Genomic DNA, 21357 nt, shown 5'->3' on the forward strand with positions numbered 1-21357 from the left:
AAATAAAGATTTGTAAGATTAATCCTAGCACCTGGGAAAATTTGAGGCAGGAGGACTGATTTGAGTTCTGGGCTAGCCTGAGCAACAGTTAGCGTTTATCTAAAAAAATATCTTAATGAGAAACAAGTAATTTAAATGATTTTATTCTCATCATAAAATATGTATTACTTTATATAAAGTACATCTTTGAATAGCAATCCAAAATACCCTGCTTTATCACACAGTAATATGACCTTTCTTTAATAAGCTTCAGGTTGAAAATGCTATTAATAAACATGTTTATTAACTGATGAGGTAGAAATAGTAACTTTTATTCCAGGAAGAACAATTTTGATCCTAAGTAACTAGCAAATCTAAATGGCTAAATCTATAAATCCTATGTTTTAAATAACCCACTGCTAAGCATATGCTCACTGTTGCTGCTATTCCCTAGCTCTCAATGCACTCCTATTTCAAGAACTTCAGAAATGATACCAGATCCTTTCCATCCCTGACTCCCACAGTTTTATATCACATGTTAATCTTTCCTTTCTCATTCCCAGTGATACCATTTATAGGTATAAAAATTCACTTTCAGGTTAAATATTGTATAAAACGGTTAGATCTACCAAAAGGGAACACAACAACAAAGTGTTACATTGCAGATGAGAGAAAAGGCAGGTGAGAGGAAACAGTTCACAGCATGATGTAATGCTGGGACAGAGTCATTGAAATACCTATTATCAATGCTGGCTTTTGATTTTCAAAGAGTTTATTTTTGTATATGTGTGCATACATGTCAGAGGTTGCTCATGGAGGCCAGAAGAGAGTTGGAATTATTTAATAGACAGTTGTGAGCCACCAGACATGAGTGCTAGAAACTGAACTCAGTTCCCCTGCAAAAAAAAAAAAAGCATGGCTGAGCAATCTCTCCAAACTTCTGTTGTTGTTTAAACAAAGCATCTCACTTTACAGCTCAGGCTGACCTCAACCTCCTGAGTGCTGGAAGCGTAGGTGCGCATGCCACCATACCCAGCTACCCTTGGCTCTCACATCTCAGTGTGCCTAATTACTCATGTGACATTCATAACTGACCTTTGCCTTGACATTTACTCACCAGCACCAATCCACTTCTTTACTTTTGGACCTTGTGATTAATTCCTTTAATCACCGACTCACCTGAACTTTGTCTGTTCAGACTGCTTATTCAACTGCTATTCAGATGGCAATCAGAGCTCTTAACTATTATGATTTAAAACCCACTAAGTCTACTCCCTCCCCACCTTGACTCAATGGTTTTCTCCACTGTGGTAACTAACGGTGGTTTGGGAAAGCTTCTTAAGTGCCATTATTAAATAATGTTATTTTTATAATTATATTAATTACATATTAAATACTGTAATATAAAACAAAACCATTAAACCCAAGCTTAACCAACATGTTGGCCTCCTCTCAAGGAAGACAGGTATAATGAAAAAAGCACTCCACTACAAACCAGGAAACCAAGTGAACCTCACTTGTTCAGCACTCACTCTAAGGCTCCGTGCTGGTTATAGACTACATGGAAGGAGGGGGAGCAACATAGATGGAAAGTTCTGATGCCACTAAAATAGCATAGCCTCTGCCATTAAAAAAAACCTTAAAAATCCAAGTCAAAGAAACAGGTGGAACTGGAGGCTGGAAGAGCTGGCTGCAGCTTTTCATGAAGTATTCCTCTCTAGTTTATTCTAGTCTCCTGCAACTGTTAAGAAAATATGACCCCAGCACTCGGGAGGCAGAGGCAGGCGGATTTCTGAGTTCGAGGCCAGCCTGGTCTACAAAGTGAGTTCCAGGACAGCCAGGGCTATACAGAGAAACCCTGTCTCGAAAAACTAAAAAAAAAAAAAAAAAGAAAATATGACCAGAATAGTTGTCTCTAACTCCAACGTGATTATGAACAAGTATCTCGGACCTAATTATCTCTTGTATAAAGTGGGGTGACACTAAGATTTCCAAAACAAAATGGTAGGTTTTTTCTCCCTTCCAACCAAATTCTTATTCGAATATCATAAAGAGATGGAAAGATGGTTCAAAGGTTAAGAGCACTGGCTGCTCTTAAAGAGGACCCGGATTCAATTCCCACACCAACATGGAAACTCTCAACCATCTATAGCGCCAATCCCAGGGGATCCCACAAACCTCTTCTGGTCTCTGGAGCACCAGGCACACACATAGTAAACAGATTTATATGCAAATAAACACACAAAAATAAATAAACTTTATATAGCAAATAATAGTAACTTTATTCACATAATGTATTATTTATAAGATCAAGTTTATAACATCAACTTCTAACCATAATCAATAAGAACAATGCTACTATTCAACCCTAGCTTTGAGATCCCAATTGGAAGCAATTATATTATTATAAACCTAGTTTGTAAAATTAAATAAATTAGTGAGAATGATTAGTTTGTTGAATACAAAACATTAAAACTAGAGACAAACGGTAAAAGCTAAAAGCTCATACTTCTCAGTATTCACTTTTAGACAGATTCTTTTTAACTTTGTATGTGTGTATGTGCATGGGTATGGGTTTGTGCACATGAGTGTAAGTGCTCAAGCTGCCTAATGCAGGTGCTAGGAACCAAACTCAGGTCCCCTGCAAGAGTAGTACTTTAACAAGAGAGACATTTTTCCAGTCCCTCTGTACTTTAACTTCATATTGAGATAAATTTAAGTCCAAAGGATAATTGCAAAATTAAATTTCTCTTTTCAACATCTACCTTACTCCAGGACACCACTAATTTAAAGAAGGAAAGTGTTTTATCTTCTGTACAAAACTGGCAGCCAAGTGTTTAATTGCCTTTGAACTGGTTACTATTTAAATAGTTAGAAACAAGGTATTAATTTTAGTGAGTATCTATTCCCTCTAAAAGTAAAACTAAGCATGACAGCACATGCTTGCAATTCCAGCACTAGGGATGTAGAGGCCTGCTGTAAGTTCAAGACTCTCCTGGTCTCCATAGCTAAGACCAGGCCAACAGATATCCCTGTATCAAAACATAAAAACAAGCAAATTCTTAAGTTAAATCAGAATAAAATATTTATAAAAATCAAATTAGTACCTTAAAGATTGAAATGATTTCTCATCTTTTAAAAAACATGTTTCAGGGTTAGAGAGATGGCTCAGCGGTTTAGAGCACTAACTATTCTTCCAGAGGTCCTGAGTTCAATTCCCAGCAAGCACATGATAGTTCACATCTATAATGGGATCTGATGCCTTCTTCTGGTGTGTCTGAATACAGTGACAGTGTGCTCATATACATTAAATAAATAAATCTTTTAAAAAAAAAATAGCTTTCAACCTGAGTCATACGACAAAAATTGCTGGGTGTAGTCATACATTAATTTAAACCCCAGCACCCAGCACTGGGGAAGGGAGGCAGATCTAGGCAGATCTTTGTAAATTTGAGGCCAAACTGATCCACATAGCAGGTTCTAGGCCAGCCAGGGCTATAGAAAAAGCCTGTCTTTAAAAAAAAAAAAAATGTAAAGGACATTGAAAAAATAACTAGTTCTTTTTAAGACAAACCTACTTCAAAGGAAAATAATTTCCTTATAAATTCCTATTCACAGTGTTAAGAACATGAGTGAAGAGTAAATGGACTATTAGAATAATACATTCAATCTTAACAAAAGCCTCCGGGAGAACAAACCCTCCAAAGTGCCATGGAACACCATCACTTCTGGGCTTCAAGAAGAAATGCATACCCTCTATGCCTTAGTGGTCTTGAAGAAGATATAGTATGCTCGTCAACAAGGGTGCCTCCTCACTGCCAGTGACCTCTGTGTAAGTAACTGGGGTTCACAGTGAACGAGACACACATGATCCTCACCCTCAAACCTTTAGATTCTGTAGTAACTACTGAAGAGTGATGACCGGGGTGTTGAGTCAGCATTTCTGAAAGACTGCTGGCTGCTTTGTGAAAGATCCTGTACACAGAAGCAGCAAGCCCTAAAGCAGAGACCAGGCAGGGGCTGCTATAGCATGATGGTGACTATAGTGAGAGAAAACAAACTTCAATGAAGCACCAAAGCTCAATGTCCAGGGACAAGCATTAACAAGCCAACAGGACACAGAAAGAAAGGGACCATGTGAAAGACATGCTTATGAAACCTAACGGTGATATCTTCTAAGTAAGCTATAAATGAGCTAAACTTCAACTGAAATGACAAGAGTAAAACTGAAAAGCACATTTTCTAAAAAAACAATCACCTAACCACTCAAATAAGAATGAGATCTTACTAACAGTCACAAGCATCTCAGACCAATTGTAGCAACTGATGTTGACAACCACCTATATGATCCAATCTATCAATCTAAGCTTTAGGAAAGAACTAACTGAATGTACAAGCTGTGGCTACATTGTTGCGGAGCTTCCTAAACCAGACAGAGATTCTCTGGATATAGCACTGAAACTGCAATGTTATCAGGAGACAATAAACAACTCTTGAGGGTGGAGTAGAGATGAGTGTTTACTTCATTAGAGCACTTTTCTCCTTGTCAAGTACATGGTCCCACCCCAGATAGTAACAGCCCACCATATTTCCTGACAAGCAACTAAACAGATTAGATTCCACACACAACACTAAGAAAACCAAGCAAAAACTAGGTAAAACAAGGCAGCTAACAATGACAAGCTCTAGCTGACTTCTTTATCACTTTAAAGAAGCTTTTAAGCTGGGGGTGATGGCAAAGTGTTTAATTGTAGCAGTCCGGAGGCAAAGGCAGGTAGATCTCTATGAATTCCAGGACAGCCAGGGATACAGTGAAGTCCTGTCTTTTAAAAAAAAAAAAAAAAAAAAAGGTCTCGAAACCACTATTTCCTGCATGAGATACGTTTTGACCCGGAGCTCCATTATTAAACTACCTTGTGTTTTTACATCAAGATGGTCTGTTCGTGATTCTTGGGTGCACCCGCTGAATCGGGAATTGAGTGGGAGTTTCCCCACTAGGTTCTTTCATTTGGAGGTCCCACTGAGATCTGCGTGACACCCAGGAACCCAGACCCCCTTGGAGATATTTTTTTGTGTGCGTCTTACATGTTGTCTGTTGTCTAAGTGTGTCACCGCTGAATTTGTGTCTTGGTTTTACTGTTCTGAGATTGTGGATTTGTGCCTTGGTTTTTCAGTTGTGAGATTGTGGGTTTGAGTCCCACCTCAGTGTCTTGGTTTTACAGCTCTGAGATTGTGGGTTCGAGTCCCACCTCGTATTCTGTATTCTGGCAGCTGCCACTGTGGGCCGTAAGGACCCAGAAGCCGCGGGAGGGAGATGTCCAGAGGTCCCGCAAGCTTCAGCCCCTGGAAGACGTTCCAAGGGTGAGGGACAGTCAAAAAGGTCTGACTGTCTTCTGGCAGAGTGAGGAACGAGTGTGCTTATATACTGGTGTTTTTGTTTTCTCTGTTACTGTCTTGTTTCTGTTGTGGTTTTTGTCATGGGACAGACTGTGTGTGTGTCAACCCTTTGTTTCTGACTGTGGACTTGGACTGACATTAGGACAGAATTTGTAAGTGATAGTTAAGAAAAACAACTCTCTCCTGCGAGTCCCTGGCCCATTGGAGGAGCTCTGGGACACAGCGGCAGAGCCAGACTGGGAACTTCCGGCTTTGGTGGCGGCAGCGCACAGCTAGGACAATCGACTAGAGCTCGGTTCGAAACAGCACCCCCCTCCCCGAGTGTCTGCCCCCTCCCTCCCTGGGAGCCCGCTGGTTCCTCCCGCTCCCAGGAGCCTGAACCATGAGCGGACCTCCCCCACCCCTGACCCCAGGCCCCGCCTCCGCTGGACGGATGGAGAAGAAAAAAAAGGAAGACACTGTGAGAATGGCTGGCCAAGAAAGAGCGGAGCAGGTTCTCTGGCTGCTTCTCGTCCACTTTCCCCTGCATCCTGTCTCTTGTTAACAGAAAAAGTGCTTTCACCTTGAGATATCAGTGGCCCGGTGCAGCCAGCTGTGAGAGCCTTTCCCTGCCCCACATGTCTTCTCTTCTTTGCCCATAACTGTCTTAAATGATGTGTTTAAACCTACATGTTGTTGTAATAATAATCTGTATGCTAAATTAAAAGGATTGCAGGTGGTACAGATAGAAGGCTGGTCACAAATGGCTACAGCGAACAAGCCGGGTACCCCAAAAGACATCTCACTAGTTCCAGCCAGAGATCTGATCGCGTACACCTACATCATGCCCAGACCCTCAAGCCTCACTAGAAGGGTCCCTGCCTAGTTCTGTTTACTATCCCTTCTTATTCTGTTTGTGTTCTTATAGAAAAAGAGTATGATTTCTATTCTCCACATAGATATAGACTTCTAAAATTCTAAGATTAGAATTACTTAGTAGAAGAAGAGGGGAATGGAAGAAAATAAAACTTGATATCTGTGATTCATGTAATTTATGTCAAATAGCCCAAAGAGTTGTTTGTGAGCTTTGAAACATGGGGCTGAGAACATAGCAGAACAGGCCAGGACATGCCGGGGCAGGCCTGTCGTTAAGACATTCCTGAGGCTGCTTAGCCATAAAGATAAAGAGAATGACATGCCTCCCTATCTCCCGCCCTTCTAACCTAAGTTAAATGTTAACAGTCTGCTGATGTTTAAAATGAACCAATCATGTGAAACTGCGCCAATTCCTCCCCCTTTTCTATAAAAACCCCTAGCTTCCAAGCCTCGTGGTCGAAACCACTGTCTCCTGCGTGAGATACCTTTCGATCCGGAGCTCCATCATTAAACTACCTCGTGTTTTAACATCAAAAAAAAAAAAAAAAAAAAAAAGTCAACCAACCAACCAACCAACCAATCAACAGCTGGTCCTTACTTACCACATATCACCTAAGTGTAGGCAAGAGTACTCGCTGCTTCACATTACCTCTTTACCAAAGAACTAGAGACGGTCTTGACTCATATGTGCCAAGAGACAGAGCACTACATTTAAGAAATTGTCCTACCTTTCCGGGATCATCCTTGGACCGAGGCACTTTAAGGAAACATTTGTTCAGTGACAGATTATGTCGTATGGAATTCTGAAATTAAAGAAAAAAACCATTGTTGGATCAGTGGACTATGAAAAAACCAACTCCATCTTTAAAAACAAAACAAGAAACCTACATATTTCTATGAATTAGTATACAGTTACAAATAGAGCCAACTTGTAAAATAAGCTCCAGGGACTGGAAAGATGGTTAAGTGTGCTTGCTGCACCTGCAGAAGAGCAGAGTTTATATCTCTGCACCGACATCAGGCAGCTCACAACCAACTAATTCCACCTTCTGGGGATCCTACACCCTGTTCTGGTCTCTAAGCGAACCTATTCCTACATACACATACCTATACAGATTCATATACATACACACGTATTTAAAGTAAATATGTAAATGAACTTCAAGGTTTAACCTTTCTGGTTTTCAATTAGGCATAGCATATAGTAACAACATGATTAAACAAGTTATTGGAATACTCAATTCCCAGCAGATTCAATAATGATATATATTTGGCATTTAATTGTTTAGGAACTTTAATTATACAAAAACATGCCTATGATGCAATGCTAAACAGTAAGTATCAAACACAAAATTGTACATTGTTGTGTGTACGATTTAGGTGCATACAGAAGCCAGAAGAGGGTATCCTGAAACTGGAGTTAGAGACAGTTCTGAACCACCACGTAAGTACTGGGAACTGAACCCAGGTCCTCTTGAAGAATACCAAGTGTTCTTAACCTCTGGGTCATAATTTAAACCCCTTAACTGTGGTTATTTACATGTTTATTTACTCTTGAAAATAAATCAGAATGCCAAATGTCAGAAGTTACCCTACATAGGCTTTTAGGTAATAACTATGCTCTTCTTTTTACTTTCCTGTACTGTCCAAATGGCTTAAGGTAGAAGTGTTACCATTCTTTGTTTGTTTGTTTTTGGTTTTCGAGACAGGGTTTCTCTATATAGCCCGGGCTGTCCTTGACCAGGCTGTCCTCAAACTCAGAAATCCACCTGCCTCTGCCTCCCAAGTGCTGGGATTAAAGGCATGGCCAGCAAGTGGTACCACTGTTAAGTGAGTTTCTTAAAGTGTTAAATGCCAGGAATATATTGCACAACATGAGGGAGAATATTTGCTTTGGATGCACAAGTCAGATTCACTCCCCAGAACTGAACCAAAACAAAGTTTAAAAATGCTACTGTACTGTTGGTAAACTCAGGATCAAAAGGTTGTAGGAGGAGAAAATCTATCCTATGGTAGATACATGTTTCAGAACTTTAAATGAATTAGACAAATACAGATATCATTTAAATAATACTGGGGCATTCACAAACAGCTAGAGCCATCTTGGAATAATGTTTTCTGGAAAAGATATACACCACCAGACACCTATATCCATATGAACAGAGGCCCTTTCTTCACCTTTAAAAGTTATTTTTTTCACTGAATAGCTAATTTTTAAAGAGATGTATGGAAGAGGACAGTTTAAATGTTTATTTATGTGTGCATGATTATGCATGTGTGGAGGTCAGAGGATAACTTGTGGTAGTCAGCTCTCTCTTACTGTCAGATATGGAAGTCAGGTCAACAAACTTGATAGGTTAAGTAAGTGTCTTTATCCACTGAGCCATCTCACAGACCCACAAAGCCCTTCAGAGTCATTTTTGAAAAGAGGATAAAAAAGAGAAAGAGTAACAGATGAAAGTACAATATATTCATGGATAGAAGTGTCATAATGAAATCCTGTAATACACATTGAAAAAAATTTTAAAAAATCATTTTTTCTGAAACAAAAACAAACTCCAATACTGTATTACAAAGGCATATAGAAACAAGGATCTATTTTTAACAACAACAAAAGAACTACACGAAAAGATACTGGGTTATTAAAACAAGAGGACGAAGACATCAAGGTGGAAGGGGGTCTGGCAGGGGGAGGAATCTGGGATAGACAACATTAGGATACATTAAACTGTCAAAGACTAAAGAGAGATAAAACTGCTGAGGAGACGATCTTAATTTCTCGACACAGCAAAAAAGAACTACTAAACTAATTTAGGTGACAGAAAAGTGCCTTTGGGACCTGAAGTGTTCATGAATAAATAGGACTGGACAACGACTGTTAACAGAAAATAAAAACGTGTTTCCCAATTAAAGACTCCAAAATCCACTCATAAGTAACCTACCTGTTCATCCTCAAGTGGCCACATATTTAGCAGAGAGGACCCAACTGCATGTAGCCACCATTTAAATGGTATCTCCACTATTTCAATGGTATCTCCACTATTTAAATGGTATCTTTGGGGATCATATTTTTTGGCATAATATCTATTATATTTTAATGACTACTCATTAAAATAAAGAGTTCTTAGCCCTAAAGGGGTATCAATACCATTCCATCCCTCAAGACTCAGGGATCTATGCAGAAGAGGAGCAAAAAGATTCTAAGAGAGAGGCAGTAAATGACTTAAGGAAATGTTTTCTAGAGACAAGTAGATGCATACAGCATACATGACCTCACAGAGATTGTGACAGCATGCACAAGAACTAAACCCAACTGGACAACAGCCCAGCAAGAAGGGGGATAGTAAGGAGTAGACCACCTACTAACTCCCCGTAGATTTTTAAAAAGCACAAATATTTAAGTATCAGGTGAGGGCAGCAAAATCTCTCCTCCATAGCACTCTGGCAAGGCTTCGTTACTTTTGAAGGAAGAATGGAAATAAACACTTGCCAGGACAAAGGCAACAATCTACTATTACTATAGGAAAAAGGAGATGCAAAATCCTTTTCTTTGTAAAATCTGGGAGAAATATAAGCTGCTGCCCTGAACCCTAAGAACTGACACTGATATCATATAGATATGTCTACCACCATCTCAGAAAGGAGCTCAGTCTCCGCTCCCATCCAAAAGCAACCAGTTACAAGGCAACTCTGGCTTGAATTAGCAGAACATGTAGGCATGGTTGTGTTTCAACCCTAACAATGCCCCCTCCCCCAGAAGATAAAAGAATCCCTCAGATGAGCTTATAAATAAAACACTAGAAAAAAAGCTTCAGAAACTTGAGGACAAACAGCAACCGTTCTCCACACAGAACGAGCATGTACCTATAGACTTGAGACAAACAGAAATTAGAAGATTCCTGGACAGAGAAAAAAAAAATAGACAAAAGGAAAACTTAAACAAATAGAAAATCTTACAAAACAACACAGGCATCAACCTGCACAACACAAAAATGTCAAAGAACAACAAGAAAAAATTAAAAGCAAACAAGCAACAGCAACAAAAACCATATTCAAGGGCTAAAGCTCAGTGGTACGGGTGTTTCGGTGCCATGCATTTGATGACCCTAGGATAGTTCTCAACATGCACATGTGCAAGAGCATGACACCCTCCACACCCTCTCCCTGAAGTGTGCCTGTGCAATAGACTCATAATCTTAGCATTTAGACAGAAGGATCAGGAATACAATGTCCACCCAGGTTATAGGCTATAGCAAGAAATCAGGAGGTGACGACGTGCAGCACTACTATGTTAAAATGAACTATTATAGTTAAAATGCTAAAAAACCAAAGGGAAGCCGGACATGGTGGCGCATGCCTTTAATCCCAGCACTCCGGAGGTAGAGGCAGGCGGATTTCTGAGTTCGAGGCCAGCCTGGTCTACAGAGTGAGTTCCAGGTCAGCCAGGGGTATACAGAAAAATCCTGTCTCGAAAATCAAAACTAACAAACAAAACAAAACAAAGGGAAGACATCCTAAAGGCAACTTTGAGAGAAAAAAAAGACCTACAAAATAAAAAGTACCAGAAATGGTTTTAAAAAGTGAAAAGTACATTTTAAAAGATTTTTAAAGTTCTTGAGTCTAAAGAAAGCATAGTAGTTGATTTTAAAACTGAGTATTCAGATAAGAGTAATGTAGAGTAGCAAGATGGCTCAGCAGGGAAAGGCACCTGCAGCATATGACAGAACACTGTACTGCACTGTACTGTACTGCACTGTTCTGTACTGCACTGTAGAGTACAAGACGATGGCTGAGTTCACCCCCAAAACACAGGGTACTGACTCCTGAAACTTATCATCTAGCCTCCACACCCATGCCTACATTCTCTATATCTTTTTCTTACAAATGATAAATTTATTTTTTTTAATTAAAAAAGAAAGGTCAAGTGAGATAGCTCAGCACCAAGCCTGACAGCCTACATCTGACCACTGGAGCCCATAGAGAAGCAACTTCACAAAGTTATCTTCTGACCATTGTGCACACAAACACATATATAAAATTTTATATGTTAAAGTAAAATGTATAAAGGTACTAGAAGAATTCAATTTCTTAAGTTTTTACATGATACATAACATAGTCTAATACTATATAGTGGTAGGTTGTAATTAAAGACAATCCATTTTTTGTGTCCTCTTAAAATTCCTGTGTTGAAATCTAATTTCAATGAAGTACTGTTTGGAGGTAAGGCCACTGAAAGAATAAATCATAAACGGAACTCAAGAAAAGGACTTAGTACCTAAACGAGGCCCCAGGGAGCTCATTTGCCTCACAAGACAGCCTCCATGAGCCCAGGAAGGGGCCCTCAACCAAGACTAGTTAGTCAGAAGCTTTCAGTCACACCTGTGAACTGCTGGACCCTGGACTTCCCACCTTCAAGACTTTTGAGAAATGTTTGTTATATGTAAACCACCTTGTCTACTGTGGGGTTTATTTGTTGAGTTTACAAAAGCAGCTTGAATGAACTCTAACAGATGAATATAGTAATACAATAATTTCCAAAAGGGAAGAAAAGAAACGCAATTGTAAAATGTAGGTGATATGAAATCAAATGTTGAATCCAAAGCTCAGAACACAGGTAAAACCAAAGACCTATCAGACAAACTGGATTTCATCCACCCATCTTAATATTGAAATGTAAAACCTCCAGATGGTCAAGCTCAGGCATAAGGGCATAGACCTGGTGTCCCAACAGGGGCAGGAAAAACATGATTTTGAAGCCAGCCCTGGCTACAAATAAATAAGGTTAAAGGAAAAAGTGAAGAGGAGGAAGAAGAAGGAGAAAGGGGAGGAGAGGAAGGAGGAAGAAAGAATAGTCCAGAAGAGACTCAACCCCTCTAGGAAAAAATGAGCTTCTATCTGATCTTCCTCCCATTCAGAAAGCTTACGTTTAGGAAATTGTTGTTTCTGCTCCATCCTTTCTTCACTTCTGTACCTGTTGTCCAGTCAATCTTATCTACCACTATGGCTTCAGTGACTATCTGTGATACTTTATCTAGATCTCCCTACAGACCCTTCTCAAGGGCCTAACTTATTTCAAATTGTCAACTGGAGTTACATACAGATGTTCAGAGTTGCCCAACATGGGTACTGGGATCTGAATTCAACGCCCTCGAGAAAATTACATCTTCTTCACCACTGAGCCTCTCCCCTCCTCCAGAATCAGCTTTTCCTTAGAAGCAAGCTCTGGCTGACTTTCCCTAACTTCTTTATAGATTTCTCATCATAATTACATATATGTTTAACAGGTTTCCTCTTCCACGTTGTATTCTTTTTTTTTTTTTTCCTTCCCCCTGAGACAGGGTTTCTCTGTGTAGCCCTGGCCGTCCTTGGACTCAGAAATCCACCTGCCTCTGCCTTCCAAGTGCTGGGATTAGAAGGCATGCACCATCACTGCCCAGCTCCACATTGTATTCTTAAAACAAAACAAAACAAACAAACAAAAAAATATATATATATGACACACACACACACACACCCCACATCACTGCTTCATCTCTGCCAATTCAGGTTTCCCAATCTGGGTGGTGTTTATCTCCAATAATGAGAAAAGTTATAGTGATCTGAATAACCTAAGCTGGCCTGGAGAAAACTGGTTTAGGGTAAATAAGTATTAAAGACATACTGCTTGGCTTTGAAAATCCTACCCCCAAAACAGTTTATCAAAAAAATCAAGTTATGGGGCTGGGGAGATGGCTTAACGGTTAAGAGTACTGTCTGTTTTAACAGAGAACCCAAGTTCAATTCCAAGAAGTATAAAATGCCTCTCTATTCAAGTAATACTATCAAACAAATCTCCTAAGTAAATGTCATGATCCCTCTGTGTATCCCAAGAAAATATGCTATTGTCAGATTGCTCTAGTCAAAAGCTCAGGGGCTGGGGAGGATGTTCAGTGGGTAGTGTCTGCTGTACAAGCATGAAGACCTGGGTTTAGATCCCCAGCATGCAAATAAAATAGCCAGGTACAGCAGTACACACTTGCAATCCTGGCACTGGAGGCCACAGACCAAAAGATTTCCAGGGCCTTTCATCCAAACAACCTAAACCGATCCTGGAGAAGTGACTGTGGAAGACACCTGGCCTCACTTGTACCAATCCACTCAAGCATATTGGTACATCCATGCACATACCAGTTTCTTCAATGTGATTAGGCATTATTACTTAGTTTCAAGGGTTCCGTTTTCACTCAATCTTTTTGTTAATCAAAATCCTAATGATTTGCAGAGTTAATCTTCCTCAACAAAGTTATTAACATAAAAATTTTAATTCCTTTTCCTCTATTTCAGACTATAAGATAAGTCAATTATGGAATATTCAGAGTTATCTTTAATAATGCAATCTCCTTCAATGGCCTTACCTAAAAGGAAGTTTTGACTAAATCTTAAGGTTTTATCTGACCGTTTAATAGTGAATGTGGCAAGGTTTCCTACTTTGGGTAACTACTACATTTCTGAAATAGTTTGTGGCTGCTTTAAAACCTTTTCAAATCTACTCACCATCTATTCAATCAATGCATTCTTCACAAGCTATAAATGCCCTTCCCACTGCCCCAGTCTATCCATACGCCAACACAGAGCTGATGAACAAACCTAAGAGAATGGGAGAAGATTTAGAAAAACAAAGACCTCTACAAAGGAGGGAAAAGATCAGTTTTCTTTGGTCTCTCTCCTTTTATTTTTTTCTTAAGATTTATTTATTTATGTATATGAATACACTGTGCAGAAGAGTACACTGTACACTTCTCAGGTGCAGAAGATACCATAGAAAACATTGACACAACAATCAAAGAAAATGCAAAAGGCAAAAAGCTCCTAACCCAAAACATCCAGGAAATCCAGGACACAATGAGAAGACCAAACCTAAGGATAATAGGTATGATTCCCAACTTAAAGTGCCAGTAAATATCTTCAACAAAATTATAGACAAAAACTTCCCGAACCTAAAGAAAGAGATGCCTATGAACATACAAGAAGCCTACAGAACTCCAAATAGACTGGACCAGAAAAGAAATTCCTCCTGTCACATAATAATCAAAACACCAAATGCACAAAACAAAGAAAGAATATTAAAAGCAGTAAGAAAAACAGGTCAAGTAACATATAAAGGCAGACCTATCAGAATTATACCAGACTCCTGACCAGAGACTATGAAAGCCAGAAGATCCTGGGAAGATTCCATACAGACCCTAAGAGAACACAAATGCCGGCCCAGGGTACTATACCCAGCAAAACTCTCAATTACCATAGACAGAGAAAACAAGATATTCCATGACAAAACCAAATCTTTTTAAAACCAAAACCAAAGATATTCCATGACAAAAACCAAATCACAATATCTTTCCATAAATCCAGACCTACAAAGGATAATAGAAAACACCAACACAAAGAAGGAAACTACACCCTAAAAAAAGAAAGTAATCTTTCAATAAACCCAAAAGAAGATAGCCACACAAACATAATTCCACCTCTAACAACAAAAATAACAGGGAATAACAATCACTTTTCCTTAGTATTTCTCAACTCCCCAATAAAAAGGCATAGACTAACAGACTAGATACAGAATTAGGACCCAGCATTTTGCTGCATACAGCAAACACACCTCAATGACAAAGACAAATACTACCTGAGAGTAAAAGGTTGGAAAACTATTTTCCAAGCAAAAGGTCCCAAGTAACAAACTGGAATAGCCATTCTAATATCAAACAAAATCAACTCAATAGAAACAGACGTATGAAAGTTGGGGTCATGGAGGCGCATAGCACTTAAAACGAGCAGAATGCATAGAAACAAACACTTTTCTAGGACTAATTGGCTATTCTGGGTCTTTTGTCGTTCCATATCAAATAAAGGATTTTCTTTCTATTTATGTGAAGAATGAGATGAGGATGTTGACTGTGATTTCACTGAATCAGTAAAATGTTTTGGTAGGAAGGTCTTTTTTCACAATGTTAATTCTACCAAGCTGTACACTTGGGGGGTCTTCAAATTCTAGTATGTTTCTTAATCTCTTTCTTCACACATTTCAAGTTTTTATTGTAGAAGGTTTTTTTTACCTCTTTTGTTATGTATATTCTAAATATTTTATTTTATTTGAGAAACTGGGAAGAGGAGTGTGTCCATAATTTCTTTCCCAGAATGCTTGTTACACATATGTATTAAGACTGATAAATTTTAGCCGGGTGTGGTGGCACACGCCTTCAATCCCAGCACTCAGGAGGCAGAGGCAGGCGGATTTGAGTTCGAGGCCAGCCTGGTCTACAAAGTGAGTTCCAGGACAGCCAGGGCTACACAGAGAAACCCTGTCTCAAAAAACCAAAAAAGAAAGAAAAAAGAAAAAAGACTGGTAAATTTTATAAGTCAATTATGTATCATAACACTTTGTTGAAATTATTGATAATGTCTACAATTTTTCTAGTCAAATTTTGGGAACATTGGGTATAATATAATCTTCAATTGAAATAAAATGTATGTATGTATGTATGTATATGAGTACACTGTGGCTGTCTTCAGATGCACCAGAAGAGGGCATCAGATCCCATTACAGATGGTTGTGACCATATGGTTGCTGGGAACTGAACTCAGGGTCTCTGGAAGAACAGCCAGTGCTCTTAACCACTGAGCCATCTCTCCAGCCCCTGGTGTCTCTCTGTCTCTGTCTCTCTCTGTTCTTGTTGTTTTGTTTCAAACAGTTTTATTGCACAGCTCTAGCTGTTCTGGAATTCAAATTCACTATATAGACCAAGACCACAATGACCTTAAAGTTACAGAAATATACCTGCCTCCAACCTCCCCAGTGCTGGGATCAAAGGCATGTTCTACCAGCTTTAGTCCCCATATAAATGTTCAGGTATAAATGTTTCTAGGTCTACAAAAACGAAAATTAAAGTGATCAAGGTAAATACTAGGCATCCAGTATTTTAAAATTAGTGAAAGGAAAAATTTTTAATGATTACTATTTATAACCCCTAAAGATACTGAAGTTCTGCTGGAGGCAAATGGTATCAGAACCTTTCTGGGAATCTCTAGTTTTAGGAACAAAATTCTTTCCCACTCACTTCCACTCCCAATCCACCCACTATTTCTTAATATATTAGCCACGTACCTTAGAGGTGAGTATTTAATCACTACTTCTAAAGGAATTCCAAGCCATGATTTGAGATAATAATCACAACATAAAGACATAACAACAGATTTACAATATATAAGACACTGAGGGCTAGGTTGATGAGGAACATAATCAAAATTTATATACTGTTCCTAGAAATTCAAGCAAGTTCTTTAGCTGGGCTTTCATAGATTTTAAGATCATTATAATCTGGTTCATCCCAACTTTCTACCAGGAGCTCCTATAATCAAGTGTTTAAGAATACAATTAAAATATCCCTCTAAAATCTCAAAATAAATTGATATTTCTCTTCTTTAATAGCTTCCTAATAAGTCCTCTTCCTTTTACTCAGTCACTTCAGAATCTTATACTCTCCATTGTTTGTCAGTAGAGTTAACAGTTTTTTTCCAAGCTACACACAAAATGGATATGATTATGTCATCAACGGTGTCAACAATAACATAGTATTCCACAATGTATCCAGCTTCATAACTGCTTGTCATGTGTATATTTCTCTAATGGAGGATGAACTCTCTCTAAGGTATGTTTCTTAGTGGTTCTAAGCTCAAGCTCAGTGCACAGGAGAAAGTAAGCCCTTTTCAAATTAATGAAAGGACCATGAAATTAAACTGAAAGGATTGGTAGCCCACAGACCAAACAAAATCAAAACAGACACATTTATTATACTGCAGATTAAGAACCCTAGACTTAGAACATCTGGAACTTAGGAAATTCTACACAAAAACCCCTCTCTCATTCTCTTAAGGAGGAGAAGCCAAAACACCCACTCTGTGACCTCATAGGAAAAACCTAAGCAGAACACATCAGAGGTACAGCCGTTGGATTGGTACCTCTTGCTCATTACTTGTCTGGTACTCTCAGGAATTCAGCCATTCCACAAGTCTCTGATAGGCTTACTCAAATTCTGGTCTTTTTTTTTTCTTTTTTCTTTTTTTCTTTTCTCTACAGACATCATGCTTTTCTGCTGCCAAACAGACTTATATCTCCCTAATCCAAACCTTGATAAAAAGCACTAGAGTGCCTGTCAGTAAAAACAAAAATAAAGCACTGCCACTTTTTAGCAATGTTTTGATTCTGAGGTTTAAAAAAAAGTTTGGCTGAGCAATGGTGTCACACACCTTTAATCCCAGCACTCAGAAGGCAGGAGGCAGGCAGATCTCTGAGTTTGAGGCCAACCTGTTCTACAGAGCGAGTTCCAGATAGCCAGGGCTACACAGAAAAACCTTGTTTCAAGAATGAATGAATGAATGAATGAAACAAACAAACAGAAAAATAAAACAACAACAAAACTTTTGGGGATTTTGGGGGTGGAGGGATGGAGATCACACCCAGGGCTTTATGCTTCCTAGGTAATCACCTACCACTGAGCTATATCTCCCCAGATTTTATTTTAAGGTATACTTCTATGCTGAAGAGATGGCTCAGAAGTTAAGAGCATTGGCTGATTCCCCAGTAAACCCGGCTTCAGTTTCCAACACCCATACAGTGGCCCACAATAATCTGTAACTCTAGTTCCAGGGGGTCTGATCCCCTCTTCTGGTTTCCATGAGCAACAGGAAGGCAGGTGGTATACAGACATACAGGCAAAACACTAATACGCGTAAAATAAACAATTTTTAGAAGTTTTTAAAAATATATTTCTCCAACTGAAATACTGTTAAAGTAGATTTAAAGCATGCTGTTAAAAATCATTTTTTCAAACTAGTAAGCCAGCTAAGAAAATTCAACTATCCATGTAGTCTTCACAAAATTATGGGCTATATAGTACTACTTGTTAAGAACAAGTGATGAATTTTTCAAACTACCAAGTATACGGAGTCTTCATTCTACCATTTTCTACTTCAAAAATTCTGGAGGAAAAAAAAAATCACTTAATTTCTCTAAGCCTGTTTTCTTACCTTTACAACTAGGCAAAAATATCTGCTTAACATGAGCTAAAGTAATAAAGTAACAAAGTAACAGCAACTGGATAGACAAGAAAAACAAAAGCAAGAAATCCCGTTTACAGCCAGCCAGAGAAAAGGAGCGGGGAAGGAAGTAAAGAGGAATCTGAGACAAGAACCGCAGTTAATCCAGACGCCCTAACTGAAGCTCCGAGACAGACAGGTGCCGGACTACAGATGAAGGAAGAGACTCTGAAGACGGCTATAGTGTGACACAGTCCTTCCCCTCAAGACATCCGACTGCTTCCCACAGCACAAGGCACATCATGGGTGCATGGTGGATAAACGAAGACCTCTAAAGCTATACAACAATGTGTAGGGAATAAAGGCAGTACAGCAAGAACACTTACTAGAAGCTGAAGTAACGATCAGCTAATATAAACCTTAAACTCTATAAACCCTTTTTTTTAAAGTACACACAAACACACGCAAGCCTGCCATATCACGTAGCACACAACTGGGTAATTCCTATGTAAAACATAAAAAAAAATAATAATAAGCACAGGCAGAAGTGAAGAAAGCAAACTGGATTACTTGTTATAGAACATATAGTTAGTACACAACTTATGTGATGGTGTAACAAAAGACTTTTTAAATCTGTGGCTGATTCCAGAGCTGGCCAGGAGGATACAGATGCTTCTGGAAACAAAAGGATGAGATCATCCTATAAACATTCCCAATGGTCAAAGCTGAACTGGTCTGGAGGACAGTGAGGGTTGGGGATGTAGCTCAGTAGTAGAGCATTCTAACAGAATGTTTTGAGACCTTATGCTCAATCACCAGTAACAAACAAGTAAAAATCTATTAAGGTTTTTTTCTGGGGGTGGGGGGAGACCTGAACATAATAACACACACCTATAATCACAGCATGTGGAGGCAGAGACAGAGAATCTCAAATCCAAAGCCAGCCATTACCACAGTGATCACAGTGAGCTGTAAGCCAGCCCAGACTACATTGTGAGACCGTGTCTTGAAAATAGTTCAGCACAGCAAAGAGCAAATGAAAAAAGGATGACAATAATAGCACAAAAAAAAAATATCCACAGGCACTTACTATCTTAAGTGAATGACCAAATAAGACAAGCCTTTCTCTTGAATGTGTATTACATGCCTACATGCATGTATATCCACATGAGCACAGGTGTCCATGGAAAACAGAAATGGAGTTGTGGTTGCTGAAATGCAAACTCCAGCCCTAGGCAAGAGCCACAAGTGCTCTTAACACCAGAGCCATCTCTCCAAAAGTCAGTGGTGCTTTTGTTTATCTCTTTACATAGCCCCGACTGTCCTGGAACTCACTTTGTAGACCATGCTGGCCTCACACTCACAGAGACATACCTACCTCCCCTACCTATGCTGGAATCATTCCCACTGAGCAAAATAATGTTCTTCATTTTACAGGAAAAAGAAAATTATCAGAAAACAGCAATGAATGCTAAATTCCTGGGCAAAGTTTGTTCACATGCCTTCAAAATATCTCCCCAAAACTGTGTATTTATAAGACAATAAACAGTACCCTTCTAGTGGAGTACCCAGAGACATCACACTAACTAGGCTGTGTTGATATCTTGTGCCTCTGATAAGCAGAGGGCATGTTCCCTTTTTGTTATTTTGCCCCAAGTGTGCTATTTCTCACATGAGAAAACACCACCAAACCGAGGAAAACAAATTTTTGACAAGCACTTCTCAAAAATGTCTAAGTCACAAAAGAGTAAGTGACATTCAGATTAGAGGGGAACAGAGAGAAAATGACAACTGAATTGAAATGTGGGACCCTGAAACATAAAGGACACTGAAGGAAAAATGATGAGATCTGACAAAAAGCTTCGTCTCGTCACTAGCATTCTACCTGTATAAATTTTTAGTTCTGATCATCATACTATGGTCTGTCAGATGCTAACAGTAGAGGAAGCTAGTCAAGTATATGGGGAGCACCTCTGTGCTGCTTTTGCACCTCCTACAAATCCCAAAGTCAAAACAAACATTTATAAAAAACCCACACATTCCTGAAGTCTTGCTCCTGTTTTCTACCACAGCTTCAGGGCCAACTCATTTGCACACTAAGTACCCTTTCTACTGACTGCTGCACTCACAGCGCTCTCCGTCCATGCTACATCAGTCCCATGACATAATAAAGCTCTAACATGTTACTTCCAAAAATAAGGTAGCCATAAATTTCCAGAGCCTGCAAGAAGCTTCAGTGAGTACTGGAAGATAAAACCTGATGACTGTGTTTGATCTGTAACAACCATATAATAGAAAGAGAACACCAACTCCCAAGTTGTTCTTCGTCTCCATATGTGCTTGGTGGCGTACATGCTCACATCACTAATCAATCAATACAATTCAAAGTTTTTCCCATTTCTGGCATCCTAAAAAAGAATTTAGTCTTAACTTTTATAGCTTTTCAAAAAGCTTTACTTTCAACAACAGTTAACAATATTACCATTGCTTATTTTACACAAGCTAAAATTTAAATGAAATACTTACCTTCCAACCACTGCCAGCTTCTCTATAATACGGAAAGTTATCACAAATCCATTGGTAAATCTCACTTAATGTCATCTTCTTCTTAGGTGAGCTATTAATTGCAAATGTGATGAGGCTGGCATAGCTGTACGGAGGTTTTCCATCTTTGTGCTGTTGGACTTCTTCCTGGTCCAGCGTTGTATTTGGGTCAAGGAGTGCATTCTTCTTAGAAATCCCCGTTCCATGTGCATTTTGTGTAGCATCAGATTTTTGGATGGCTGCTCTCATGGTGAGCTGTGGTAACCAGTCCATAGATGTTAGGCTGCTCTCCAGTTCAGATGTCATCCTGCAGGTAAATAGACTCCTTAGTGAATATCAAGGAAAAAAAATTCCTGCTCTAGTCAAAATAATCCAATACTCACAAATCTAGGAGCTCCAAAATGAGGCAAAACTTAGTTAAATCTGAAAAGATTGAGTTAAATTAATGGCCAAACTAAATATAAATATTTAAGGGATCAAAGATTTCCTTTTTCTTATCTTTTTCCTTCTAAA

At 39.0% G+C, this 21357-nt stretch overlaps 1 protein-coding gene across 2 annotated transcripts in view; it reads right to left on the reverse strand.

Moving 5' to 3' along the window:
* Foxj3 (forkhead box J3) overlaps positions 1-21357 on the reverse strand; it is a 93867-nt gene that overhangs the window by 36167 nt on the left and 36343 nt on the right. For both annotated transcript variants that reach the window (XM_021160897.3, XM_021160896.3), the window contains exons 3-4: positions 20827-21151; positions 6960-7034 (exon numbers count right to left, since the gene is read on the reverse strand). In XM_021160897.3, the coding sequence (XP_021016556.1) occupies positions 6960-7034; positions 20827-21151 (400 nt within the window). The remainder of the gene's footprint in view (positions 1-6959; positions 7035-20826; positions 21152-21357) is intronic.

This window comes from Mus caroli, unplaced genomic scaffold (assembly GCF_978045245.1).
Source record: "Mus caroli unplaced genomic scaffold, Mus_caroli_1 scaffold_6, whole genome shotgun sequence".
NCBI classification, from domain to species: Eukaryota; Metazoa; Chordata; class Mammalia; order Rodentia; family Muridae; genus Mus; species Mus caroli.